General features: G+C 40.2%; 1 protein-coding gene across 10 annotated transcripts in view; it reads right to left on the reverse strand.

The window, feature by feature from the left end:
• Nucleotides 1-5785: 5785 nt before the first annotated feature.
• Nucleotides 5786-23773, reverse strand: part of gapvd1 (GTPase activating protein and VPS9 domains 1) — a 53518-nt gene continuing 35530 nt past the window's right edge. For 8 of the 10 annotated variants that reach the window (XM_029124506.2, XM_029124512.2, XM_029124511.2 and 5 more), the window contains 16 exons: nt 23041-23175; nt 20067-20177; nt 19757-19837; nt 18724-19070; nt 18361-18448; nt 17560-17592; nt 15167-15238; nt 14900-15022; nt 14684-14810; nt 14369-14481; nt 12150-12309; nt 11027-11214; nt 10674-10887; nt 10378-10450; nt 10092-10289; nt 9679-9819 (listed from right to left, as the gene is read on the reverse strand). In XM_029124506.2, the coding sequence (XP_028980339.2) occupies nt 9679-9819; nt 10092-10289; nt 10378-10450; nt 10674-10887; nt 11027-11214; nt 12150-12309; nt 14369-14481; nt 14684-14810; nt 14900-15022; nt 15167-15238; nt 17560-17592; nt 18361-18448; nt 18724-19070; nt 19757-19837; nt 20067-20177; nt 23041-23175 (2204 nt within the window). Of the gene's footprint in view, nt 9820-10091; nt 10290-10377; nt 10451-10673; nt 10888-11026; nt 11215-12149; nt 12310-14368; nt 14482-14683; nt 14811-14899; nt 15023-15166; nt 15239-17559; nt 17593-18360; nt 18449-18723; nt 19071-19756; nt 19838-20066; nt 20178-23040; nt 23176-23773 lie in introns of all 10 variants that reach the window. The other 2 variants (XM_034296315.1, XM_034296316.1) reach the window with 2 other exon arrangements.

The following is a 23773-nucleotide window of genomic DNA, read 5'->3' on the forward strand; positions in this document are numbered from 1 at the left end:
AGGTTATTGTGATGTAAAAGAATGAGACAAATCATCAAGATAAATCATGTCATAACTTTTTCCACCTTTAATGTGACCTATAACTTGAACAATTCAGTTGAAAAACAAACTGAAATCTTTGAGAATTTAAAAAAAATAGTAACTATACCAATAACCTGGTTGCATAGGTATGCACACCATTAAACTAATACTTTGTTGAAGCACCTTTTGATTTTATTACAACACTCAGTCTTTTTGGGTAGGAGTGTATTAGCATGGCACATCTTGACGTAGCAATATTTTCCCACTATTCTTTGCAAAAGCGTTCCAAATCGGTCAGATTGCGAGGACATCTCCTGTGCACAGCCCTCTTTAGATCACCCCACAGATGTTCAATTGAATTCAGGTCTGGGCTCTGGCTGGGCCATTCCAAAACGTTAATATTCTTCTGGTGAAGCCATGCTTTTGTGGATTTGGATGTATTCTTTGGGTCGTTGCCATGCTAAAAGGTGAACTTCATCTTCAGCTTTCTAACGGACGCCTGAAGGTTTTGTGCCAAAATTGCCTGGTATTTGGAACTGTTCATAATTCCCTCCAGCCTGACTAAGGCCCTGGTTCCAGCTGAAGATAAACAGCACCAAAGCATGATGCTGCCACCACCATGCTTCACTGTGAGTATGGTGTTCTTTGGCTGATGTGCAGTGTTGTTTTTGCGCCGAACAAACCTTTTGGAATTATGGCCAAAAAGTTCAACCTTGGTTTCATCAGATCATAACAAAATTTCCCACGTGATTTTGGAGGACTTTTTGTAAGAAAAGGCTTCCGTCTTGCCACCCTACCCAATAGCCCATTCATATGAAGAATACGGGAGATTGTTGTCACATGTAGCACACAGCCATTACTTGCCAGAAATTCCTGCAGTTCCTTTTATGTTGCCGTAGGCCTCTTGGAAGCCTCACTGACCAGATTTCTTCTCTTCTTTTCATCAATTTTGGAGGGACGTCCATGGTAATGTCTCTGTTGTACAATATTTTTTCCACTTGATGATGACTGTCTTCACTGTGTTCCATGGTATATCTAATACTTTTAAAATTATTTGGTAGCTCTCTGCGGACCTTGGCTTTTGCTCTGAGAAGCAACTAAGAAAATGTCAGGAAGATTCTACTAGAACAGCTGAACTTTATTTGTGATTAATTAGAGTCACTTAAAATTATGGCAGGTGTGTAATTAATTATATTTAACATGAGTTTGAATGTGATTGGTTAATTCTGAACACAGTTATAAGAGGGTGTGCACACTTATGCAACCAGGTTATTGTAAGGTTTTATTTTACATTTTTCCCCCTCAAAGATTTCAGTTTGTTTTTCAATTGAATTGTTCACATTATAGGTCACATTAAAAGTGGAAAAAGTTCTGACATGATTTATCTTTGTCTCATTCTTTTACATCACAAAAACAGGGGTGTGTAGACTTTTTATATCCACTGTAGCATGTGTTGACTCCTTCTTAAAGTATAGGTTAAATAATACATACAAAATTCTGAGATTATTTAAATGGTATCTTTATAGCTTTATTAAATCTTTTTAATGCTGTGTAATAGACCAATTGTAAATCTAAAAGGGATAATGATCAGAGCTTAAACATGTCTTCATGGGTTCTCTCCATTGACAGAAAACTTGATCCATCCTGAAATGTGGCTTGAACTCTTACAAGATGAAAACATGACATGACGTCTTCCACACCCTTGATGTCAATGATAGGACAGCTCACTTCTAGTCAGAAATGTTGCCAGCCTGCCCTCCCCAGCTCCTAAGAACCTGTGTCAGAGCAGAGACCATTGACACAGACAAAGCCCAAAAGGGCCCATCACCTGTTGCTTAAGGACAGCATAACCAAAACAGGTCACACATGGATGGTGGCAGCATCCAAGCCCTCCTCAGTGCATTTAGGTGTGATGAGCATCTAACTATTTTGATGGTTCCAGTTGAGCCGGTGATCTTGCTCCAAACTGATCTGTGATATCTATCCTGACAGGTCATCTGCAGCATAAAACATGCTTTGTATAGATCATACTTACTCTAATGTAAAAGATACCTGTAAGTATTTACTCGTTTTACTCATCCTAACATTTTTATTTGATTCTATTAAGCATTTTTTATGTTTTGTGTTCTTATTTCATTTATTATTTCTTAAGTAGAAATATAATCTGACGGTGTACACGGATGTGTTTGATCCAATTATTCATTTGAGAACAGTCTGCTCTGTAGTTGATTGTAATATGCTAATGCAAATGATTAAGGATACAGCATGTAAGCATTTTTGACTGAAACCATCACACATACAAATGGTATAATTCAACAAAATATAAAAGAACTATTCCAAGAAAGATCAACGCCATTCATTTGAAAGCAACACAGAGAACTGCAAGGGATAAGAAACAAATTGTGGTCCCACACATTTGTTTATCGTCCTAACTACGCTGCTTACTTTCAAGAACAAAAGTGTAACACTATAATAATAATGGCACCTTATTGTTGCCATGTGTGTGAATGCTGTAGCAGAATGTAATCTACAGAAGACAATGCTGGGATTTGTGCACCAACTGTGTAACTAAAATTGGTAACTGATAATTGGTAACTGTTAATTCTTGTTATATTTTCAATTTGGTTATAACATTTTATGTCATACTTATTTGATTACCTTGAAAAACATAAGCTATATGCTTTCAAATCAAAATGTTTAATATGCATCAATACCACAGGCTATATCTACAATTATTTTCTAGTAAAATAATTTGTCTTGTTTGGGTTTGTGAATAGGAGTCTGTTGATAAGATATGGTGCTGAGCTTTCATCTGAATCATAGGCTACCAGTGGGAGATCTCCATCACGTTGCCCATTATTCCCAGGGAATCACCATAGAGAAGAAAGCAGAGTTTCATTATATACAGTACTTCTGTTATCACCCCAGGCACAGAGACTGTGTATTCTCCTGAGTTTTAATCTGCTCGTCTCCCAGCATCCTCCAGGCTATTTCATTTAGGTTTTAATATGTGTATTTGACATTTTGTTCATTTAGCCTCCCCTTTAATTTAATTGACGTGCCTTGTGCTGTTTGTTTTCTATTCAGTGAAAGGATTCTTCACAATTGCCTTCCTACTTCTCATAGTGGGCTTATTGCTTATTCAGCTTTTCTTCACTACATCTCCAGGTGGACTAGTCTGATTTGTAGGCCTATTAGAGATGAGGGAATGAAAATATTGCAAATACGTTTTGTTTAGAATTTTCACTAAAATATTCATAGTAACCATTTTTGACGGAATTGACAAGCGCGCACACACTTTATAGTAGTATACACTAACACGAATCTATACTTGAAAACCTCCAAAGTTAGGTGGGGAGTTGCCACCATCACAGTTTGAAAACTTGAATGCATGAATGAAAAGTAGTATGGTATAAAGGCCAGTTTCGACCGCAGAATTTAAGGGCTTGTGAGTAACGAATGATTGATTCTGTCCACCCAGGAATGTGAATGTACTTAGTAGCGGTAATGCAATAATTCGAAACTATGTCGCGATGTTCCTAAGAGTGCAACGCTAATGGTGAGCGGCCCAAATTAATGGGAATGCATACCTTTCATTATCACCAGATTAGTTGGCACCGATTGATGGATTCACTTGTGGCCTAACTAAAAGCATTACCCTGGTTCGCATCAATTTGGTTTAAGACCAAATACAGGTTTTAATGTTATGGACACTTACTAAGTAGCCTTTTGTCTTTGTCAGCCGTCCATTAATTGTATGATACATACATCCACGTCTGTCCTTAGGGATCTTGACAGAATCTTTATTAAGTAGGCTACCAAAATAACATCTACTCAACAAAAGTAAAGTTCTCTAGATTGAATGAAGAAAAGATATACGTACAAAGTAATTCTATAAGTATTTTCTTATTTTATAACGCTATATTTATCTATTTGGTAGATTTAAAAAGTATTTTTATAATACTCGTTTGTTGCTCTTTCATGGATATTTTTCTACATCAACCGACGTTCATGTGTCCATATACTTAATCTGCTAATGTTTCATCAGTCCATGGTATTCTTTGTCTCCTGACCGTCGTGGGGAATGGTGCGTCTGCCATCTGCAGGACAGCGACAACACGCCAAGTTAAATAATTGTTCCATAGGCTACCTTTGAAAGTGACTGAATTTTTATCTTTTTAATCATAGCATATTACACAAAGATCATTGTTTTCTTTAATACAACTTCACGGTTTTACACTTTCATATCGTTGTGGTACCACATATAAGATTGTCCAGTTTGAGTAAACCTTAATTTACTTCATTTTAATCATGTTGGTAGGCCTGTTTCCATCCTCAGTAAAGAAAAATCTATCAAGATTCTTAAAACATCTATTAGGATTTACCATAATAAAATACATATTGCTAGATTGTTTTTTAGATTAATTCTGAGATTAAAACGTAAATATGAATTACATAGCTTCCGAAGTCCAACTGATCAGCTTGTATCTGTCGCTGAGTCATGATTGCAGAATCACATTAATGATACAGAGCTGTCAAAGAAAAGCAAAGTGTCTTAAGCTTAATCACAGTTCACTGAGTTCAGAGCTACTCCTGTTTTCAGTTACCTCCTGAATAATTGAAGAAACTCAAACCATGACTACATTTTTACCTTGTCATTAATATTATCACTGAAGAATATACATTACCTTATTTGTTTCCCTTCTACAAACCTGTAACATATTCTATTTAACTACAAGGTAATATAGTGTAAGAGCAAGTGAGAAGAGATGGTATTCCATGGATCCCCCAGAGTCAATGGAAGCGTTTGGTGCAGACCAGTGTGTGTAGTCATGCACAAGCCCCGCTGGACTTATCATCTGTTATTCCAGAGCCATCTGGGCCAGGACCCAGGGCTGTTTATATCCACTTGCAACAATCTGACATCAATATGAAACAAGACTTGTGTCAAAGAAGCCCAGTCCACATTTTTCAACAGTTCAAAGAAAAAGCAAGCATACAGTATCTGCATCAAAGATCAGTAGATTAGGAAACCTAACATTGTGCTCTAGCCAATAAAGCATTGAAAAGGCCACAGAGCTGTGTAATGCAAATATGATCACATTGGGATTATTTTACAGGCAGGGATGGGGAAACAAAGCCCTTCTTCTACATAGCAGTGTTTCCACAGGAAGCCCTACAGATCTTTTTCCAATAATTGGTCCAACCAGATCAGATCGGAAGAGATTATAAAAATACTTATCAACAAAAAAACATTGTGTCTAGGCATGTGGTGGGGTTTAATATCAACAACAAGACAATCTTTAAACCGGGCCAATTTAGCCATTGGCTTATTAATCCAACTAATGAACTTCACTGACAAAATGGGAATTAATATGAACAATCGGGAGAGATCATCAGGAGATGCAATACACCCCACTGAGCAGTTTTTTGATAAATTAGTAGAGAAAACTATGGGTGAAGTGAGTGGAGCTATGAGATCAGGGAAAGCTCCAATTACAAATCTGCTGTACACTTGTCAGCAGTAATTAAATATTTGGTGAGCGGTAGCTATGTGGCGTGGCCGAGATTGGACGATCTTGCTCATATGCCCTCACCGACAGTAGTATCTGTACCATCTACACTGTAGCTTGCATGTCAACTGCATGATGTGAAATGTAACAATGACAGTGAGCAATAACAGACTTTCCTCCCTTTGTAAAACCAAATTCAAATATTATACCTGCATGCACAAATATACTGTAACAGAACACAGGAGCCACAGAAAAAAAAACAACAGTTTTATTGTTTTAAAGAGTTATAATACAATAATCACCTTAAAGACAGAACACCTTCCCCGCGGCATGTCATAATTGTGCAAGCTAACAAAAGTAAAAGGTAACATTTTCTGCTCGGTCTACATATTCTGTACTGGGAGTAGAACATAGGGAGGATTGTAAAGCTTAAAAGACTTGATTTTCATGTTCTCTATTTTGCATCAATCAATACTAAATCAAGCAATAACACGTTAGGATATGTTTTTTAACTTCACAATAGGAGGTATTTTGTAAATGAACAGCATCCCTCAGGTTCGAACATGGGTGGGCAAACTAAGGCCCGCGGGCCGAATCCCCTTCTTATATATCTGAATCAAAATTATTTAGACATTATAATGGAACTACTGTAAAAATTTTATAATTATTGACCTTTTCTGACCCACAAATCATTTAACTCAATGATTTACAAATTACAAAACATGTGTCCCTCCATTTAATTTCAAACTGTGGATGTGGCCCAGGAGCCGAAATGGTTGCCCTCCCCTTTGTTAGAAACTAAGTGGCTGTATATATTTTTGGGATCAAAAAGATTCAGTGATATGTGTACAAGATGTCATTTGGTCTACTGTACCTTTCAAAGTGACATCACAAACACATAGATACAGTAAGTTTTGTGACCTAGCAGTACAACTGTTCTCACAAACAGGTTAAACAGCAGTAACATATGCTTCAAAGAGGTGTATTTAAAAACAGAAGCCATAGACACATTACTAAAAAACGGGCCGAAGACCAGAAACGGGGTGAAAACAGATTGCTTATGAATGCATGTCATCATGACTGCTTCCAATGGACAAAGCGTAACAGACCTGGTTAAACAACCCATCTACTCATCTTAATTCAAGGTTTTAGTTTTTAGTTTAACTACTGAACAGCAGGGAAGTAAAATAGTTTTGCAAGTCAAACACCTGGAGCAAACTTCAATAAGCATATACAAAAAAAATATAGAGAATTAAGCTCTTAAATTAAAAAGAAACTACATCAGGTTCAGACTTAAGTGACCTGGCCTCTCTTCACAAAACCTTTCGGCCTCAGATGGAAATGAAACCAGAGGTACTTAAAATTTTTACATTACAGATCTACTGCTTTTCAAGTAGTACTGTAGCTACAGTAAGGATGCCATCCTATGACATTGTGCAAGAGACAGAGGGTCACACTTGTTTGACCTTTTTTCAGAAGCCTAACTCATTCACTGTACAAACCTCTCACACAACAGTCCACATCCTCACACACAACACCCTTAATAGTCAGTAACAGTGTTCAGAGTTTACTCTTTTTATTGTGCCGTCTATTCATGTGATGTGAAAGCAGAGATTAAAAATAGAAAATAAGACACACATTTGTCACAATAATAAGTGCACAAACAGAGGGGCAAGTGTTAATGCATTCTGTGGCTGTAAAGAGAAAATTAGTTCATGAATGCCTGTAAGTTATTGTGGTGGAAAGTTATTAGAAACAAGCCTGTAAGTAGAAGAAAATTAGGAATTAGAAATAGCAATCTAGGAAAAAATGTATAGTGTGCATACACAAGAGTCCCTTTCTTGATCGTGTGAAGAGGTAGTGATCTAATCCAATCACCAGTCTGATCTAGGCTGGAACATACATGCAGCACACCCCATGCACGCGATGTGACCTAAGTTACACTTCTGGATAAATATTTCAGGTCTTTTTAATAGGATTCAAGATTATATACACAAACTCAAGAAAACACAGTGATTCAAAATATGAAAGAAATTATACTCTAAGTATTGATGTACTTACACCCAATCCAAAATATGAAATTCAAGAAGACATCTGCAAAAGCTACTTGAACGGATGAGTTGCAAGACAATAAAACTGGTTTGTTACTGTTTTGTCGCAAGACAATAAAACTGGTTTGTTACTGTTTGTCTGTTAACTAAATGTGGCCAACCAGTACTTTTTGAAAATTAAAACATTAATTTTGAAAGCAAGCAAGCTGTCAAAAGATGCAGACCACCTGGTGGGAGTCGTAGTTCATGAATTAAGTTTTGAAAAAACGGCATGTTAGGTGAACTCACTCAGAAACAATTTAATTCCATAAGGTCACATGATCATCCATCTGAAATCTCTCTCCTGCAGAAGAGTTCTTACCGTACAAACAAATCATTGGTTTAGAAGACAAAATAAGAGTGACCGATTCTACCTTATTAAAACAGACAGAGCAATGCATCCCCCACCTGTAACGACTGGCTGCACACCTGAAACTCGTTCTACTGCGTCACAGGATGAGCTCATGTTTCTTTGTGTGTTTTCGGAGGAGCTGCTGGTGATCATGGGACCAACGTAACCTAACATGACTGTTTCTACAAACATGGACACTATGGACATTCTAAGCCTATAAAACAGGATCATAAAGGATTCAGTTACAGAAATACCACTGTAATTGTTTGTTGCTTTACTACCAATGATTACTTTGGCCAGCCCAAAATATTATAAAATGTAAGTTATTTAAATACTATTCCTCATTATAACTGCAAGGGTGCATTGATAGTGGGAGTGTTGATTCTAAAGCCCCTTGAACACTGAATACATGACTATTTCTAGCCAGTAAATGTTTTAGTATTGTACATGCTCAAACAGACAGTTCAGGGTCATTGGTTCTAAATTTGAGGTAGAATCTTGATTATTGAAGGGGATAACGTTAATGGAAAAGAGATGAGTGAAGTGGGAAAACCTTAACCAGTGATGTTCCACATACAGCCGGCCCTCCAGAGGTCACTCTGAGCACTGAGGTTTGACATTTCTTCGAGAAACAGACTGCAGCGCCCAGTGGTGATAATGGGGAGTAATGCCAATCCATTATGGAAAACCAAGAGTAAAACTCTCATTCTCAAGAAAATACATGAAGAAAATAAGACTAACAAAACGCCCCTCCTCAAGGCACTAATTTCAGTATTTCCAAAAATACCAGCACCACTGATATTGTGCAGGAGCTGATCAGTGATGACCCTGTATTTAAACTGCAGCAAACATCTAATCCTTAGGGTCTCAATCAAAGAAAAAGGCTGCCTAACAAAATCTCAAAACATATTGCCTAGAATCTCTTAAATGGGTTTGAAACGTGATTTCATTCATAGAAATAAAATTAAGCATTACACAGAAGGAAATAAATACATGTTATTTCGTATATAAATATGTGGGCCCTTATATCCAATTTGCCACAGAAAGCTACTTATTTATGAAAGGGTTAACCGAATAATGAAAAAGCTGCCCTATAATGGATGTGATAGTGTTAAAAATAGCAAACAAAAGCATGATTACGTACTTTTAATGTACTTTGAGTCACCAATACTTTCAATATCAGATGTTTTGTTGATTCCCAAGGATACAAAGCATCTGAACAGACTGATTATTTCAGGAGAAAGATTGCACAATTAAACAAGGAAGCCCTTCTATCTCACCTTCAGGGTATTTCCCTTCCAAAACATGTATATCTGAGATAATCTCTAGGAAGCATGGTCCCTTTTTATCCATCAATTTAACGCTCGAATCCAAGATATACAACTTATGATACAGACCCCATCAGCACACCGTGACTAAATAGATTAAGAAGTAAAATGCTAGTTCAATGTTAAATCTGCCATTTTCCCAAGACCTTTGTCTCCCATGTAAAACCTGGATTTTGTCCACATAATTAATTGTATATACTTTGTAATTTTTAGTCTCTGACTATATGTACAGCTATACAGAGAGCAGACAGACAGGGAGTGCTCCTGGTTCTGGGGGCTATGGGGAGCAGAGGGAGAGGAAACGGTTGGTTGGGAGGTCTCCTGGTCTCCAGTCTCCTTCCCCACAGTCTGCCCATACAGGTGGCTGTTCTGCTTCACTTGCGATCGTCGATGGTCTTAATGAATTCCACTGCCGCGGTGAACTGCATCCACCAATAGCACTCCTCCCCACTCAGCCGGCTGGCGTAGAAATTATTGATGTACTGAATAGTGGACAGAAGGCAGGGCGGGTTTGCCTGGAGGGAGGAGGGGTGGGGGTGGGGGGTTGGGATTACATTAACCACGGAGAGATCGACACGTCAGGCCATGTACAATGCATGCTGTATTTAGATGTCCATACAGGGTATCATACAGCATGATCTTTACGCAACTATGCAGTTATGATGCAGCTGTCTAGATTAGAAAGGATTGTTAAAATGTGTTCTGAGGATTCAGTTAGGCCCTCTGTGTTGCAAGGACCAGCGCACTAATTCTGACAAGGCCCATTATTTAGATAACATTTGCTCACCTTTATCAGCACAAAGACCAGCACAGGAACAAAGTCATCAGCTCCAGGGACAGAGTCCTCGTTGGCCAAACTCAGTAGGTTCATGATGGTGGAACACATGCGCAATATACACTGCACTTTATCCCGCGGGGTCTTGTAGGCGCTGATGGTCCGAATCTCTGACTGGGCAGATGGCCAGGGAGACTCCCTTGCATACACCTGGAGACAGGTGGACAGTTTTCAGCACTGTCAATTCTATAGCACTCTAACACAAAACCTTTTCAATGGACTAATGGCTCCCAGTTACCTCTGGGATTTGAAGAGCTTTGTGATTCACTGTCACCACTTTTGAGAGACGCGCTATGTGGTCCTGCAGAAGCCTAGAGGGGGAACATTTGGATTTAGAAAGCAACAGATACAGTAGCCTATTAGGAAAACATACCATATCAGTGTATTGGTCACTCAAATATCTAAGAGACCCTACCGCCCCAGAAACATTGGAGATGAGGGGGAGAGGAATGTGGGTTTTCATAGCACGGGGTATGGGTGGTAGAAGCCAAATCAAGTGACTGAGTTGAGGTGGCTATGGTTACCGGTACTTACTGGTCTCTCAGGATATCCCCGTCCTGGTTAGGGTAGAAGGCCAGTTTGAAGATACGGTTCATGACGCTGCGCTCGATGGCCATCTGGGCGTCCTGCAGCTGGTCCTCGCTGGCGTACTGCCAGGTGGCATCATGGGCCATGGCCCCGTACAAGTAGCGCAGGAAATCCTCCACTGCTGCAGTCTTGTCGTCTGATGCTGTGTAGCCCTGAAAAGCTGGAGGGGGGTGAATTCCATGCTATGGCCATTTAGAGAACTTCAATCAACTAGCAGAGACACCAACAGTAGATTCACTCAATTTCACAGTGAGGGTATTTCAATAAAAAACTAAAAATAATAATAATATTGTACGGACCTTTGATGAAATCCAGCATCTTAGCCTCCATATGTTCCAGTAGGAGGCGAACACAGACAGTGGTGAAGTAGCGGTTAGCCACCTCCTTGTCCCTCAGCACCCTCTGCAGGAGACGCTCCAGGTGGGCCTGAGATGTCTGCAGGCCCTGCCGACATCGTGTAAGATAAGCTATGTAGGGGGCCCGCTTTCTACCGGGGGGAGGACAGACACGCACAAACCCAGTGGATTATTATACTTACGAAAAGTACAGAAAATGTGGAACTGAGGTAATTCCACCTAAATAAGAAAGTCACAACAATAAGTGACAAGACATAGGCTACCTACACACCTGACCAGTTGATTAAGTACAGCCCTGCAATCCCAAAATTGGAACGCCAGGCCAGGTGTCAATGCATTCAGTTATTTGTGTCAATGCATTCAGAATATTTTGTTTTTTAGCATGTCAGACCTAATATTCCTCTTTAGTGGTAATGCACCTCCTGACAGCAGATTTGATCAAAGTTCCAACCGAGACATTAACATTGGAATTGTACAATTCGAGCCCTTAAGCAATTTTGAGTGTGGTTATAACTGCCAGTGTACAATTTTTAGGGTCTACCAAGAATTGCAACAACAACCAAAAAACTCTAGTCAGCAGCATTGCTGTGTGCAAAAACTCCTCAATGATGAAACAGGTCCAAGGACAATGGCAAAACTAGTGTTAGCTAACAGGTGGATAACGGTGCAGCAACTCCTAACACAAACCTTGCCTGTCCTTTTCCTGCATGAGCTACGGCAGTAGACCACCAAACTAGGTTCCTTTAAAATCAAATAAAAACAAGGGCCTCCAGTGGGCACAACTCCTTGTTCCTGTCGCATCATGCTGATGGTAGTGAGGATAGAAGGCAGGAGTCCATAGACACATCCTACCTGGTGTAATGGTCCAGTACTAGATGGTTGTACATTATAAAAACAGGCCACTAAGTGTAAATGTAACGGTTTTGTTTCCAACTGACCTATGTATTTCAAACAAAACAGTTAAAGCTACTTCAGATATACAGCATGTACTTGCAGTATATAGAAATAGCAACCGATTGATTGAGCACTCTGTCTAAAGCAAGAGCTTGTCCCTTTCCACCGTTACCTGTAATCATCGGCGATGGCTGCCAGCAGCTTCCTGCAGGTGCGTGCGTCAAATCGGCTGACGCAGCGTGTAGTCTCATGGATCTGGGCCATCTGGTTCTTATCCTGCAGGTTGATGGCCTCTGCCAGCTGGACCTTCAGGAAGCACACGATCTCATTGTCTGGGTAGACAACAGGAGAGAGGCGGCGGCAGGTCAGTCATTCTGGCCCCTCACTGGAAGAAGGGCTACTGTGGTAATCGGATCAGCCAGCCTTACAGCGTCCTGACATGTGGATGTGACTGATGACTACCGAGATAGAGTCTTATGGATTTCAGTTTTAGCCATTTCAAAGGATGTCACTGTCCATTGTGTGTGGCCCTGTCCTGCTGGTAAACGTGTAGTGGGCTGGCTCACTTACAGGAATGCATCCAGATATAATACAGCCTGTAATATTACCGTGTGGGCAGCAGATTAAGGAAGCGGTTCCAAACCTAGAGCCTCCAAAATCTGCATTATTATTATAGAGAATAAAATGAACACCAGCCACCTCCAAATGCAGGTAAATAGTTACGGGCAAACTTTCTTACCAGACACTTTGGCACGTAGCCAACGAGGGTGCGGGAACACTTTAAAACAAAAACAACATCCTGCCAATTCTAAGATACACCAACACAACAACGGCTATAGATGACCGAATCTTTCCACTCATCCTTTATTCTCATACCAAGACCAGGCTCGATTAAAAACCACAACACTTGACAGATAAGAGCCGCATGTCAACAAGTATTTTCAATTCACCTGATACAACCATGAGCTTTGTTGTTGCGCAGCTTCTAACTGCCAAAGGAAAAACTGCATAGCTTCACTCAAAACCACATTGTGTCAAGCACCTATTGCCATGGTTTCAAGCATATTTTATATAGTTGGATAACAACCAGGGGTGTAAAAAGTACAAAGTAGAAGTACTCGGCTGTGTTCACCAGTTTTGGGAAGTTCCTAAAGAAGGGTTAAATGACCATGTAAACAGAGTTCATAACTCATCAGTGTCCTTAATTGGTAATTTACACTCTTCCTTTTTATTTAATTGATCACTAGTTAGTAATTGATCACTCCCTTTACCTGGTTATCTAGATCTTAATTAGATACTTCCCAAAAGTGGTGAACATAGCCGAACCCAGTTGAGTACTTTTACTTTGTACTTTTTACACCTCTGATAACAACGAAAGGAGCTTGACTGCACAGGTGTATTAACCCATCATCAGGTGATTAAAAGAAAAATAACATGCGTAGAAAGAGTCTCAGCGGAATGCCTCTTTCCATTTTAAAATTAATTACATTATTTTCCCGGACAGCAAACGAGATTTAGCATGCTACCTAGCAAGTTAACAAGTGAATCAGTCAAACATATATTTAAAAAATACAAAAATTGTGCATTTGGATGGCACTGGAAAAACAGACAGGTTACACAAAGCAAAACAGACATCTAAACATTTGTGGCAACAGATATCCTGGGGTGGGGGGCTGGGGTATGCTCCTATTATTGTGACAACTATATAACCTGAAAAAACCTGCTTAAGCATATGCATGTATTTTCTATGATCCTTGGCTTCTGGCTAGACAGTAGTAAGAAGAGTTTTGGGAGGAAGGGCACAGAACCTCTGGCGCCAGGAGGCACAGATCAGTTCAGGGGTATCGTGTAGGGCAGTTTAATTGCTCACAATCTGGGTTTGGGCAGAAGAAAATTGTTGCATTGCCGCAGTCTAGCTAAAATCAAGGTAGAAGGCCGGATGAGTGCGTTCCTTCCAACGCAGAAGTATTCCAGTCTAGACTTCCTGTTTGAGTGAACAGTGTAATATAAAAACCGGAATGGCATCGGCTGTGCTTCGGAATACACATCTCAACATCGACTGAGTCTGCTGCACAATGCGAGTTAAGCACTCACATTGTACAGAGTTGCAAAAAAATTACATTTGACTGCATAAGAAGGGGCAGCTATGGGAGATGAGCAGCATTTTGAGAATATATGCAGATCATGAACAAATCAAGATCCGCAGATGTGGAAAAGCTTATGGATCTTTATCAAAATAAACAGTGAAAGGTCTAATACAAGACAGCTAACTCAAAAAACAATATTATTTCAAATGTGAAAAATTGGCCCTGGGGAAAAACAGTTAGGGAAAAACAGTTAGGGAAAAACAGTTAGGGTTTTCCAGTAGCTCATCTGCAGTATGTATAGTACCTTCAGAGTCTGTGTGGTCTGGCAGACCATTGCGTGTTGTAGCAGGAGCCATGAGGGGGAAAGCCACAGAGTCTGCTGAACACAAAGCCAGTCTCAACTTCTTCTTTGCGTCACTGAAAAATATAATGAGTAAAATATAGTCAAATGTAAATTTGGTTTGAGTTTCTAAACTCTGACTTCTGTCCTTCTGCATGTTTCTGAAGCACTTCTGGCTAATACATCATCGGATGAAACCTTCTTAATACAAACATCGTAACATAACTATTTGGATAATCATCACATTTGAAATGTGTCAGCTGGTGAAGGTTGACAGACCTGAATGAGAACTTGGAGTCGTGTTGCTGGGCTGTCTGGCTGGCTGAGTCAGGCAGGTCATCTGTGGAGATGTTTTGCATAGCTTCGTCTCGGAGGGAGTCATGCACACTCTCCTCTCCACACGGCTCTGTGCACAACATTAACACACTTAACATTTATTTAACTTGTGTGTGTGTGTGTGTGTGTGTGTGGTGTGTGTACTTGAGTGAAACTGACCACCACTGGCATCGTAGGCTGCAGTGGTAGCTCCTTCATTGGGACTGGTTCTCTTGATGTTCCTATACTTGTCCAGGATGTCTTCTGCAGCCTGAGCATGGGAGTTCCTGGGCAGCGGGTCGTCTGACAAACAAATACGGATCACATTACACAGAAATAGGATACATTATACGCAGGACACATTGGGAATAAACACAAGAAACATTCCCAATTTCTTTCCCCAGATTCAGCAATATCTGAGCGCAATGACAATAAATCAGTACAAACCTTGTGGGACGCGTTCATGGCCTATATCGTCTTTCTCCTGCTTGTCCCTTTTCCGGAAGGCTGCTATTGGAGCTGTGGAAAGGGAATAATGAGTGGGCTTGGAGAAGTGCAGCTATGCTCTGGTTTTCTCTCGACCAGAGACTTATGGCTCACCTCATAACTGTAGGAATATTTTGTTATAAGGTTTTCCCATTGAGAAACAATGTAGAAGTGAGATGCATACTGCATTATCATTCAATAAAATTAAGAAAAGTCATCTGTATTTTTAGTGCATGTTCATAGCAAAGAAATGCTAGTGGTAAATGAAATTAACATGGCTGAAATAATGACTGCCAGATCGCAAACAATAAATAAGCATATCGTAAGCATACCTATTAAGCTCAAACATCGTTTAAGCCCACTTCCATTTTTGGATTCAAATAAAATAAAATAAACAATGTCTTTACCAACATCGCCTTGTTACACAAACTATTTTAAGCGTATCAGATTTACAATGATGAAGTTATGATGTCCCAGTGCTACTATTTATTGCTGGTCAAGATGCAGAAAAAGATAATCACCGGATAATCACATTTACGTTATATTTTCTGGACACATATTTAATATTTAAGGAAGGGATTCATGTTTTTATTCATATATAACCATTTTACTTGACTGTTTCATGTAATTTTTCAACAACTGGGTTTTATGAGCTAGCCCTCACATAACATGTTACAACTAAGAAAGAAGCGACATAGCTTAGTGCACTGGAACAATATGCTACGTAACATTTGGTCAGATTTTACTGTGAAAGGAAATTTTAATTGTTACACATTGACAATCTGGAAATTTTAAAATAAAGAATGTAAACCATATTTGGTTACATTGTATTGAAACAAACGGCATAGGCGTGTTTTTTGTGCATTCAAACAAACTACAGTAACGTTCACAGTTAGGCCTACGTGATATTGTAAGGACATTTATTTTTTCCTTTTGTAGAATCATATGTATATATGCTTCATTCAACGTTAAATGTGAAAGGAATGTGAAATGTTTACGCTGACCATCCGGCATGGGGGGATCGAGACGCAATCTGTGCTAGGTAGACGCCCTTCAATGTATATAACCGCTAGCAACCATCTTTACAGTGAGATCGATTGAACATGTAACATCAAACAACTCCGCTGCAGTGCTTTTAATAAAGCTTCTCTTTCTCCCTTGATTTTCAACCAAGTACATTCTTACTAAAGTAACCACTATACGAACAATATATTCCAACACTTTTTAGATATGATGCTTAAAATAAAAAATTGTGTTAGGGGTGCTATAACTGATCACGTTGATAATAAATTAAGACTAATCTCATCATTACAAAACACCACCAATATGGTGGGCAACTTTTGCTTGTGGAATTTGTTTCTAGCCTAGTGCCTGTTAGCTAAGCCTTTAATACGTGCTACATGAATACCAAATAGAACAAGAACTAATAAGAACTCAATGAAACAAGACTAACAAGGCCTAATTAAAGTGTATAATATTTGTAACAGGTACTGATGACCCATAAAATGTCATGATCAGTGCAAATATCAATGACCAGAATTACCAGTTCAGAATGTGTCCACAAATCAAATACGTATCAAATATCAAATACGTATCTGTGCATTTCCTGGGAATTTTTTTATCATCTGTTGCAATAACTCCGGTATTTCAAATGTTAGCATTTGAATGTCATCAAATAATCTTTTTAAACTCATAACACTAAATATTGAGGTGGGCTTAATTGGAATATCCATGGGCTTAAAGGGTACACTTAGTACCAAGTAAGCTCAGTCTAATCTTTTCACATATAAAAAGAAATATCTAAAATATTTTATGGAACTAAAGTTATTAAACCTAAAAGGTACAATTACCCTCTCACTTGATCTCCACTGTCAGAATTATTATATAAAAATTAAAAATCTAAAATGTTAGATTGTGTTGGGCTTAATAGGTACACTTACCCCATCACTAGAGTAAGTGTGTATTTTGGTTGTTGCAAATAAGCAGATGAGCCTTATCCTACAAACACATGATGGAACAGGGTTTCTATGCCCATATAATAGACATCTTATAAGACTTAAGGTCATTTCAGGGGGATAAAGTAATGTAAAGACTAAATGTGTTGCCATTCTGCGCAATCCACTAACATTTTCTCACAATATTTTGTCGCAAAAATATTGCATTACAGAGCAAAAAGAAAAATGGGACAAACAAAACAAATGCATGAATGAGGAGCCAGAACATCAACTCAGGCGACACCATGTCACATCACAACTCTATCACAAAGGCCACGTCTACAAGCGTCATGGCCTACAGCACCCAGCCGTCAGCGCAGCTAGCTCAATGATGACAGCTACAGTGTTGGGAAGAGTTACCTGGGACTTCACTCTCAGCGGTCCAATACAGCACTGTGTGAAAAACACAACAGACAGGGTTGGCTTTTCACACACTCAGCCTGTCTGCCTCCCTGGCTACCAATCAGCGCAAGGACCAGGCTAAATATCACTGTGGCATTCACAGGACAGCAGCCGTAGGAAAAACTGGTTCACCCTTCTCCGTGCATATCTGGCTTTATTAACACAGCATTAATGTTTACTAAAGGGACAGAATTATTTGAAAGAGTAATAAGCAGTCATCTCTTGTAGGCAAAGCTCATTTTTTCCCTGACACATCAATGAGAGATGGTTTTGGAGTTTAACTGAACCAAGAGATGTGTAATCTATCAGCGGTTATGACAGAGGGGTCTATCTAATGACCATTAGCCCGGGGATGTCAGGCCTGCTGAGAGAGGTACCACTGCACAATCTACACCGATTCAAGCCTATCACATGACTGATTTGTTTTAGAATCTAAAAATAAATCTAGTGCAACTGAGAAGTGAAAAAAGACTCGTCCATTTGTCTCGTGTAACTTTCAACAACAGGAAACCATTTTTTAAAGCAGAACATCCAACGGTGGAGGGGAGGGACAATGCATCATCGTCACTCACTTTACAAATGAATCTACAGGTAGAAAATACAGCAACAACATCTGCAATATATTGTATAAAACCATGCAATTTTCTAACACATTTACATATTTCAACAAAACTAAAAACAAATTATTACAACATAGAAAAGAGGGCATGGCAAAAAGCAACAGTGAAAAAGAGGAAAGGGTTACTTGTGATTCCGTACCTTTGGGAATGGCTGACTGAAAGCGTTTCTTCCACCATGGTCGGTTGCGATCAGACTTTTCCTCATCACTGTAGTTTCTCTCCTCAACCTTTGGAAAATATATTCAAATACATTTTCAAATCCTGATAGACAATGTATGGCAGGACAGGAAAGAAATGTGCACTTCACATTTTCATATGGAACCTAATTCAGATCTTATTTCACAATTGGCTTTTGACCAGTCATATCAGCTCTAAAACAGATCTGATGTTATCGGTTAAAAAAATTGGGTTTCCTGTCTAAAGACTAAGTGATATTATTCCAATAGAGCAAAAAAGCAGCATTACGGATGGAACACAGGGAGTGCTGACCAGCAGCTCTCACCTCTCCTTTCAGGGAGTCCTTGCTGGGGGACGAGGATGGCCCCATGGAGAAGGCCCCGGCAGGGTCCCGCTCCTCAGCTGCAGCCCTACGGTTGAGGCCCGGGTCACTTGTGGGCCGGCGGCCCGGGCACACAATGTCAGAACTGCGACTACGTACCAGCCTGTCCGGGTAGGAGTGGCGCTGTTTGGTGTGTTCCAGCTCAACTTGGGCCAAGCAATGAGACATGAACAGGGAGTGGCGGGGTTCTTGGACCAGGGCACAGGCCTCTGGGATGGGAGGATCAGGGGGGGGGTGAAGGGGCCTGGCGTAGTGCACTTTAGGCCTCACAATAGTACCAGTGGAGGAACCTGTGGTAGAAATAAAATGCTTATTTTAGTCATACAATGTAATACATAGGGGTGTATCCGAACAATAATGATCTCTTCATTCCTCAGAAACACTGTCCCACTCAATTATTCAATGTCCAGAAACAGAAAAGCAGAAAAAAAAAATGAAGTGGGGGAAAGTGATAAAGCAGTTGGTAGGAGACAAGCCCTAGGTGTAGGTAGGCCACCTGTTCCAAGGGTAGATTCTCTCTGCTGAAAAGCTTTCAATGGCAAGCCTGGTGCCATGAGCACAGTGGGACAAGGGGACAGTGCCAAAGTGCCTGGGGTGAGGTCTCTCAACCCGTCATCCTCTCACCTTGCCACACACACACACAGCCAAAACACTGGCATAGTGCACTCTCTCCAGCCATCATCTCCACTCCCAGCAACACTGAGCAAGACAGAACCATTGACAGAACCAAGTGCAGAGAACAAAGAGCGAACCAGGATGGAATATAAGCTAACTGAAAGGATATTGTCACGTAGAAAACATTTATTTTGCACATATTATTTGTCCAGTAATCGGGGTGTGACTTTCATTAAATTTTTCGGAGCTCAGGCTGTTCTGTAAGCCCACACCATTAGACACAAATTAATGATGCCCATTTACAGGTCTGACTGGACACAACATAGCAAAGACCTCAGAGCTTTGAGGGAGCAGAAATTACCTTCACCGGAGGATAGGGGATCGAACATGGCCAGTAAGGAATCTGTCTGAGAAGGTGGAGATGTCAAACTGTGGTGCGGTCCTAAAACAACAAGAGGGGAAACTGAGAATTAAAAATGTATTAACCCAGTGTATGCGTTAATATAAACTTTGTATCTGAAAACATATCAAATTAATTTCAACAAATGTCTGCAGATTTCTAGCGTAGTGGAGGGATTTGGCGGCACAGGGATTGATAGGTATTGCAACTGACTAGGAAGTGATGGCCCAGCTTGGCGGGGGGGGCTGGAGGTTTGACACTTATCCCCTACCATGAGCAGACTCCTCCCCGTCTGGACTGGTCACAGAGTCCTTCCCTCCAAAGTCTGAACTGCATTCCGACCGCAAGTCCTCAGTCTTGTTCGGGATGTCTTCTGATGTTGCTGGAGGACAGGAAAAAATAAATCTCTTCTCAAATTTATTTTATCCAGCATAGCAACAGGTTGAAGACATTTGCCATATTTAAATTCTGGTTTTAAATAGTGAACGAGACATTGATCACGCAAACAGATGGGCATGTGTAGTCTGTCTAATCTGTTTTTCATGCGGGAGATCCATCGAAAATGTGGTACGTAATTGCGGACTTGTTATTCATAGAAAATAACTACAGTCTGAGCAATTTCAAATTATTTTTGGAGTTGTAGTAATTGCAGGCAACAACACACAGAAAAGGCAACCATATTGGCCACCTAGAAAGTGGACCGATGTAACATGTACTTTTGCACAAGATAATTGTTTTGTTCAAATACGTGGTGGTTTTTCAAAGTTGGGGATCACACTGAAACTGCTAGTGAAGACGCCCGTTTTCAGCTAGCGAGTCCAACATATACAACAGCAGGGTTATTAAGAGTTTCATCAAGGTCGGTGCCTGCAAACAAACTACTTGATACGGGACAAAATATTGCACAAACTTAGCAAATGCCTTCACACTGAAATCATATATAGGTTACTGCAAAGTTTTAGACAAGCTGTACTTTGACGTCTGTAGCCTAGTAAGAGTTACATGTTTCAAAAACACCTTTTTATTAAATTAGCACAAGTTGACACAGATAGCAGTAAAGAGTGATAGGACAGTCCATTTATTGGCCCAGCACCTCAGGTATACACTCACCTAAAGGATTATTAGGAACACCATACTAATACTGTGTTTGACCCCCTTTCGCCTTCAGAACTGCCTTAATTCTACGTGGCGTTGATTCAACAAGGTGCTGAAAGCATTCTTTAGAAATGTTGGCCCATACTGATAGGATAGCATCTTGCAGTTGATGGAGATTTGTGGGATGCACATCCAGGGCACGAAGCTCCCGTTCCACCACATCCCAAAGATGCTCTATTGGGTTGAGATCTGGTGACTGTGGGGGCCATTTCAGTACAGTGAACTCATTGTCATGTTCAAGAAACCAATTAGAAATGATTCAAGCTTTGTGACATTGTGCATTATCCTGCTGGAAGTAGCCATCAGAGGATGGGTACATGGTGGTCATATAGGGATGGACATGGACAGAAAAAATGCTCAGGTAGGCCGTGGCATTTAAACAATGCCCAATTGGCACTAAGGGGACTAAAGTGTGCCAAGAAAACATCCCCCACACCATTACACCACTACCAGCCTGCACAGTGGTAACAAGGCATGATGGATCCATGTTCTCATTCTGTTTACATCAACTTCTGACTCTACCATCTGAATGTCTCAACAGAAATCGAGACTCATCAGACCAGGCAACATTCTTCCAGTCTTCAACTGTCCAATTTTGGTGAGCCCATGCAAATTGTAGCCTCTTTTTCCTATTTGTAGTGGAGATGAGTGGTACCCGGTGGGGTCTTCTGCTGTTGTAGCCCATCCGCCTCAAGGTTGTGCGTGTTGTGGCTTCACAAATACTTTGCTGCATACCTTGGTTGTAGCGAGTGGTTATTTCAGTCAAAGTTGTTCTTCTATCAGCTTGAATCAGTTGGCCCATTCTCCTCTGACCTCTAGCATCAACAAGGCATTTTCACCCCCACAGGACTGCCGCATACTGGATGTTTTTCCCTGTTCACACCATTCTTTGTAAACCCTAGAAATGGTTGTGCGTGAAAATCCCAGTAACTGAGCAGATTGTGAAATACTCAGACAGGCCCGTCTGGCACCAACAACTATGCCACGCTCAAAATTGCTTAAATCACCTTTCTTCCAGTTTGGAGTTCAGGAGATTGTCTTGACCAGGACCACACCCCTAAATGCATTGAAGCAACTGCCATGTGATTGGTTGATTAGATAATTGCATTAATGAGAAATTTAACAGGTGTTCCTAATAATCCTTTAGGTGAGTGTATATGTTCCTAATGGAGCTCAGTTCTGGCCATTGGCCCAGTCCCCTTAATCCTGATTCTACATCAAGCATGTCAAGTCTGTACACCTGAACATACCTCAGCTACAAGTACAGAGGGCAACCTAATTGTCCCGGCTATTTAGACCTATTTGACTGCTCTCCAACTCACAGACAACTCCTGATATGGTTGAAGGCCCTTACACTAGTACCTGCAAAATGGCTGTTCAGGTTCTCCGTTTTACAATGTCGAAATTGGCCCCATCCCTCCCATTACCTGGACAACTTGTGTTGTTGCCTGAACAAGGAACATTATCTAGCCTACATTAAGAAAACATTAAAGACGATATGTGGAGAGGATTAATATACACTCTTTTCTAAAAGCAAGCAAAAAAAAAATGTAAGCACCAATGTGAAATTCACATATTCATATCATACAAATCCCATACAGCATCAAAATCTAATCACCATGTTGATGGAAACATTTTGCTTAAATAGAGGCTTAAGCGGAGTTCATAAAGCAGCACACAAATACAATATCCAGATTTATACAAACACTTGTGGCTCTTGTAATATTTCTACGTTCATGTATTAGGGTTCACAGTGCAGACCAAAGTGTGCTGTTACGTACTACAGTTCGCTATAAAAGTGTACCATTACACCACTCTCTCCTACCATTAAACACAAAAATGCTCATTCATTTGTGTGCTCCTACATGTGTTCACACCACATTACCAGTGATGCATTTTTTGCTTTAGAAACATCGAAATAATGCACATTTTGGGGAACTTCTCTTGTCTACCTGCTTCCACGGCTGGTGGTCCAAGAGGATAATTTGGAAATGTGGTTCCTATCTTTTGTTTTCCACTGTGTTTAACAAAGAAAGCTGATGTGTTTGCTATAACCGTACAACTCAATGCATGAAAGAGGTGAATAGTACCTGAAACGACACTGAGCCCTGGTGTGCTGGGCCGAGAGCTGACCTCTCTGACCTCTGTGTCATCTGAGGTGCTGCCCACACCCGAACAACTCTCCAGCTCCTGCAGACGCTCCTCCTGCTTCAAGTCTGGGGCTTCTATTGGCATTGAGAGGGAGACACAGGCAGAGCAGACATACAAAGTTAAAGTCAAAAGTGTAGGTTGTGTTTTGCATACAGAACACACCCTAAAAGGGGCCTTTGAAAGCAAACATACAATTTGATAGCTTCTCCACTCTGGAAGTATAAAATAGTTAGTAAAATGAATGCATGAAACTCCCCAAAAAAACATCTATAACTGACAAAGAAAAAAACGTAAAGTTTAGTGTAGCTCATTTCATGGTTGCCAAATAAAGCTGTGCAGCTTAAGCGAGAAGCTTCATACAAACAGCAGTACTCATTTGCATACTCGTTAGTAATAATGTGGTACTGAATTGCTCTGTAGAGTGTAGTTTTCTGCTGCCTAACCGTGAAACAAGCACAACTCCAGGCTAGCACCAGATAGACCTATTACAGAGCAGAACAGGGCAGCCAATGGAACGAAACACAATCAAGACACTCATGCATGTCAATTTAACACTGCACATATTGCAATTGTTAACTTCAATTAACAGAGTACAGAGTTTCCCAAGAAATGTTAGAGCACTTGATATAATAAACAATGGAATTGTTAATTGGTTTTAACCACATAATCTAA

Source organism: Esox lucius, chromosome 13 (genome assembly GCF_011004845.1).
Source record: "Esox lucius isolate fEsoLuc1 chromosome 13, fEsoLuc1.pri, whole genome shotgun sequence".
In the NCBI taxonomy this organism is placed as follows: Eukaryota; Metazoa; Chordata; class Actinopteri; order Esociformes; family Esocidae; genus Esox; species Esox lucius.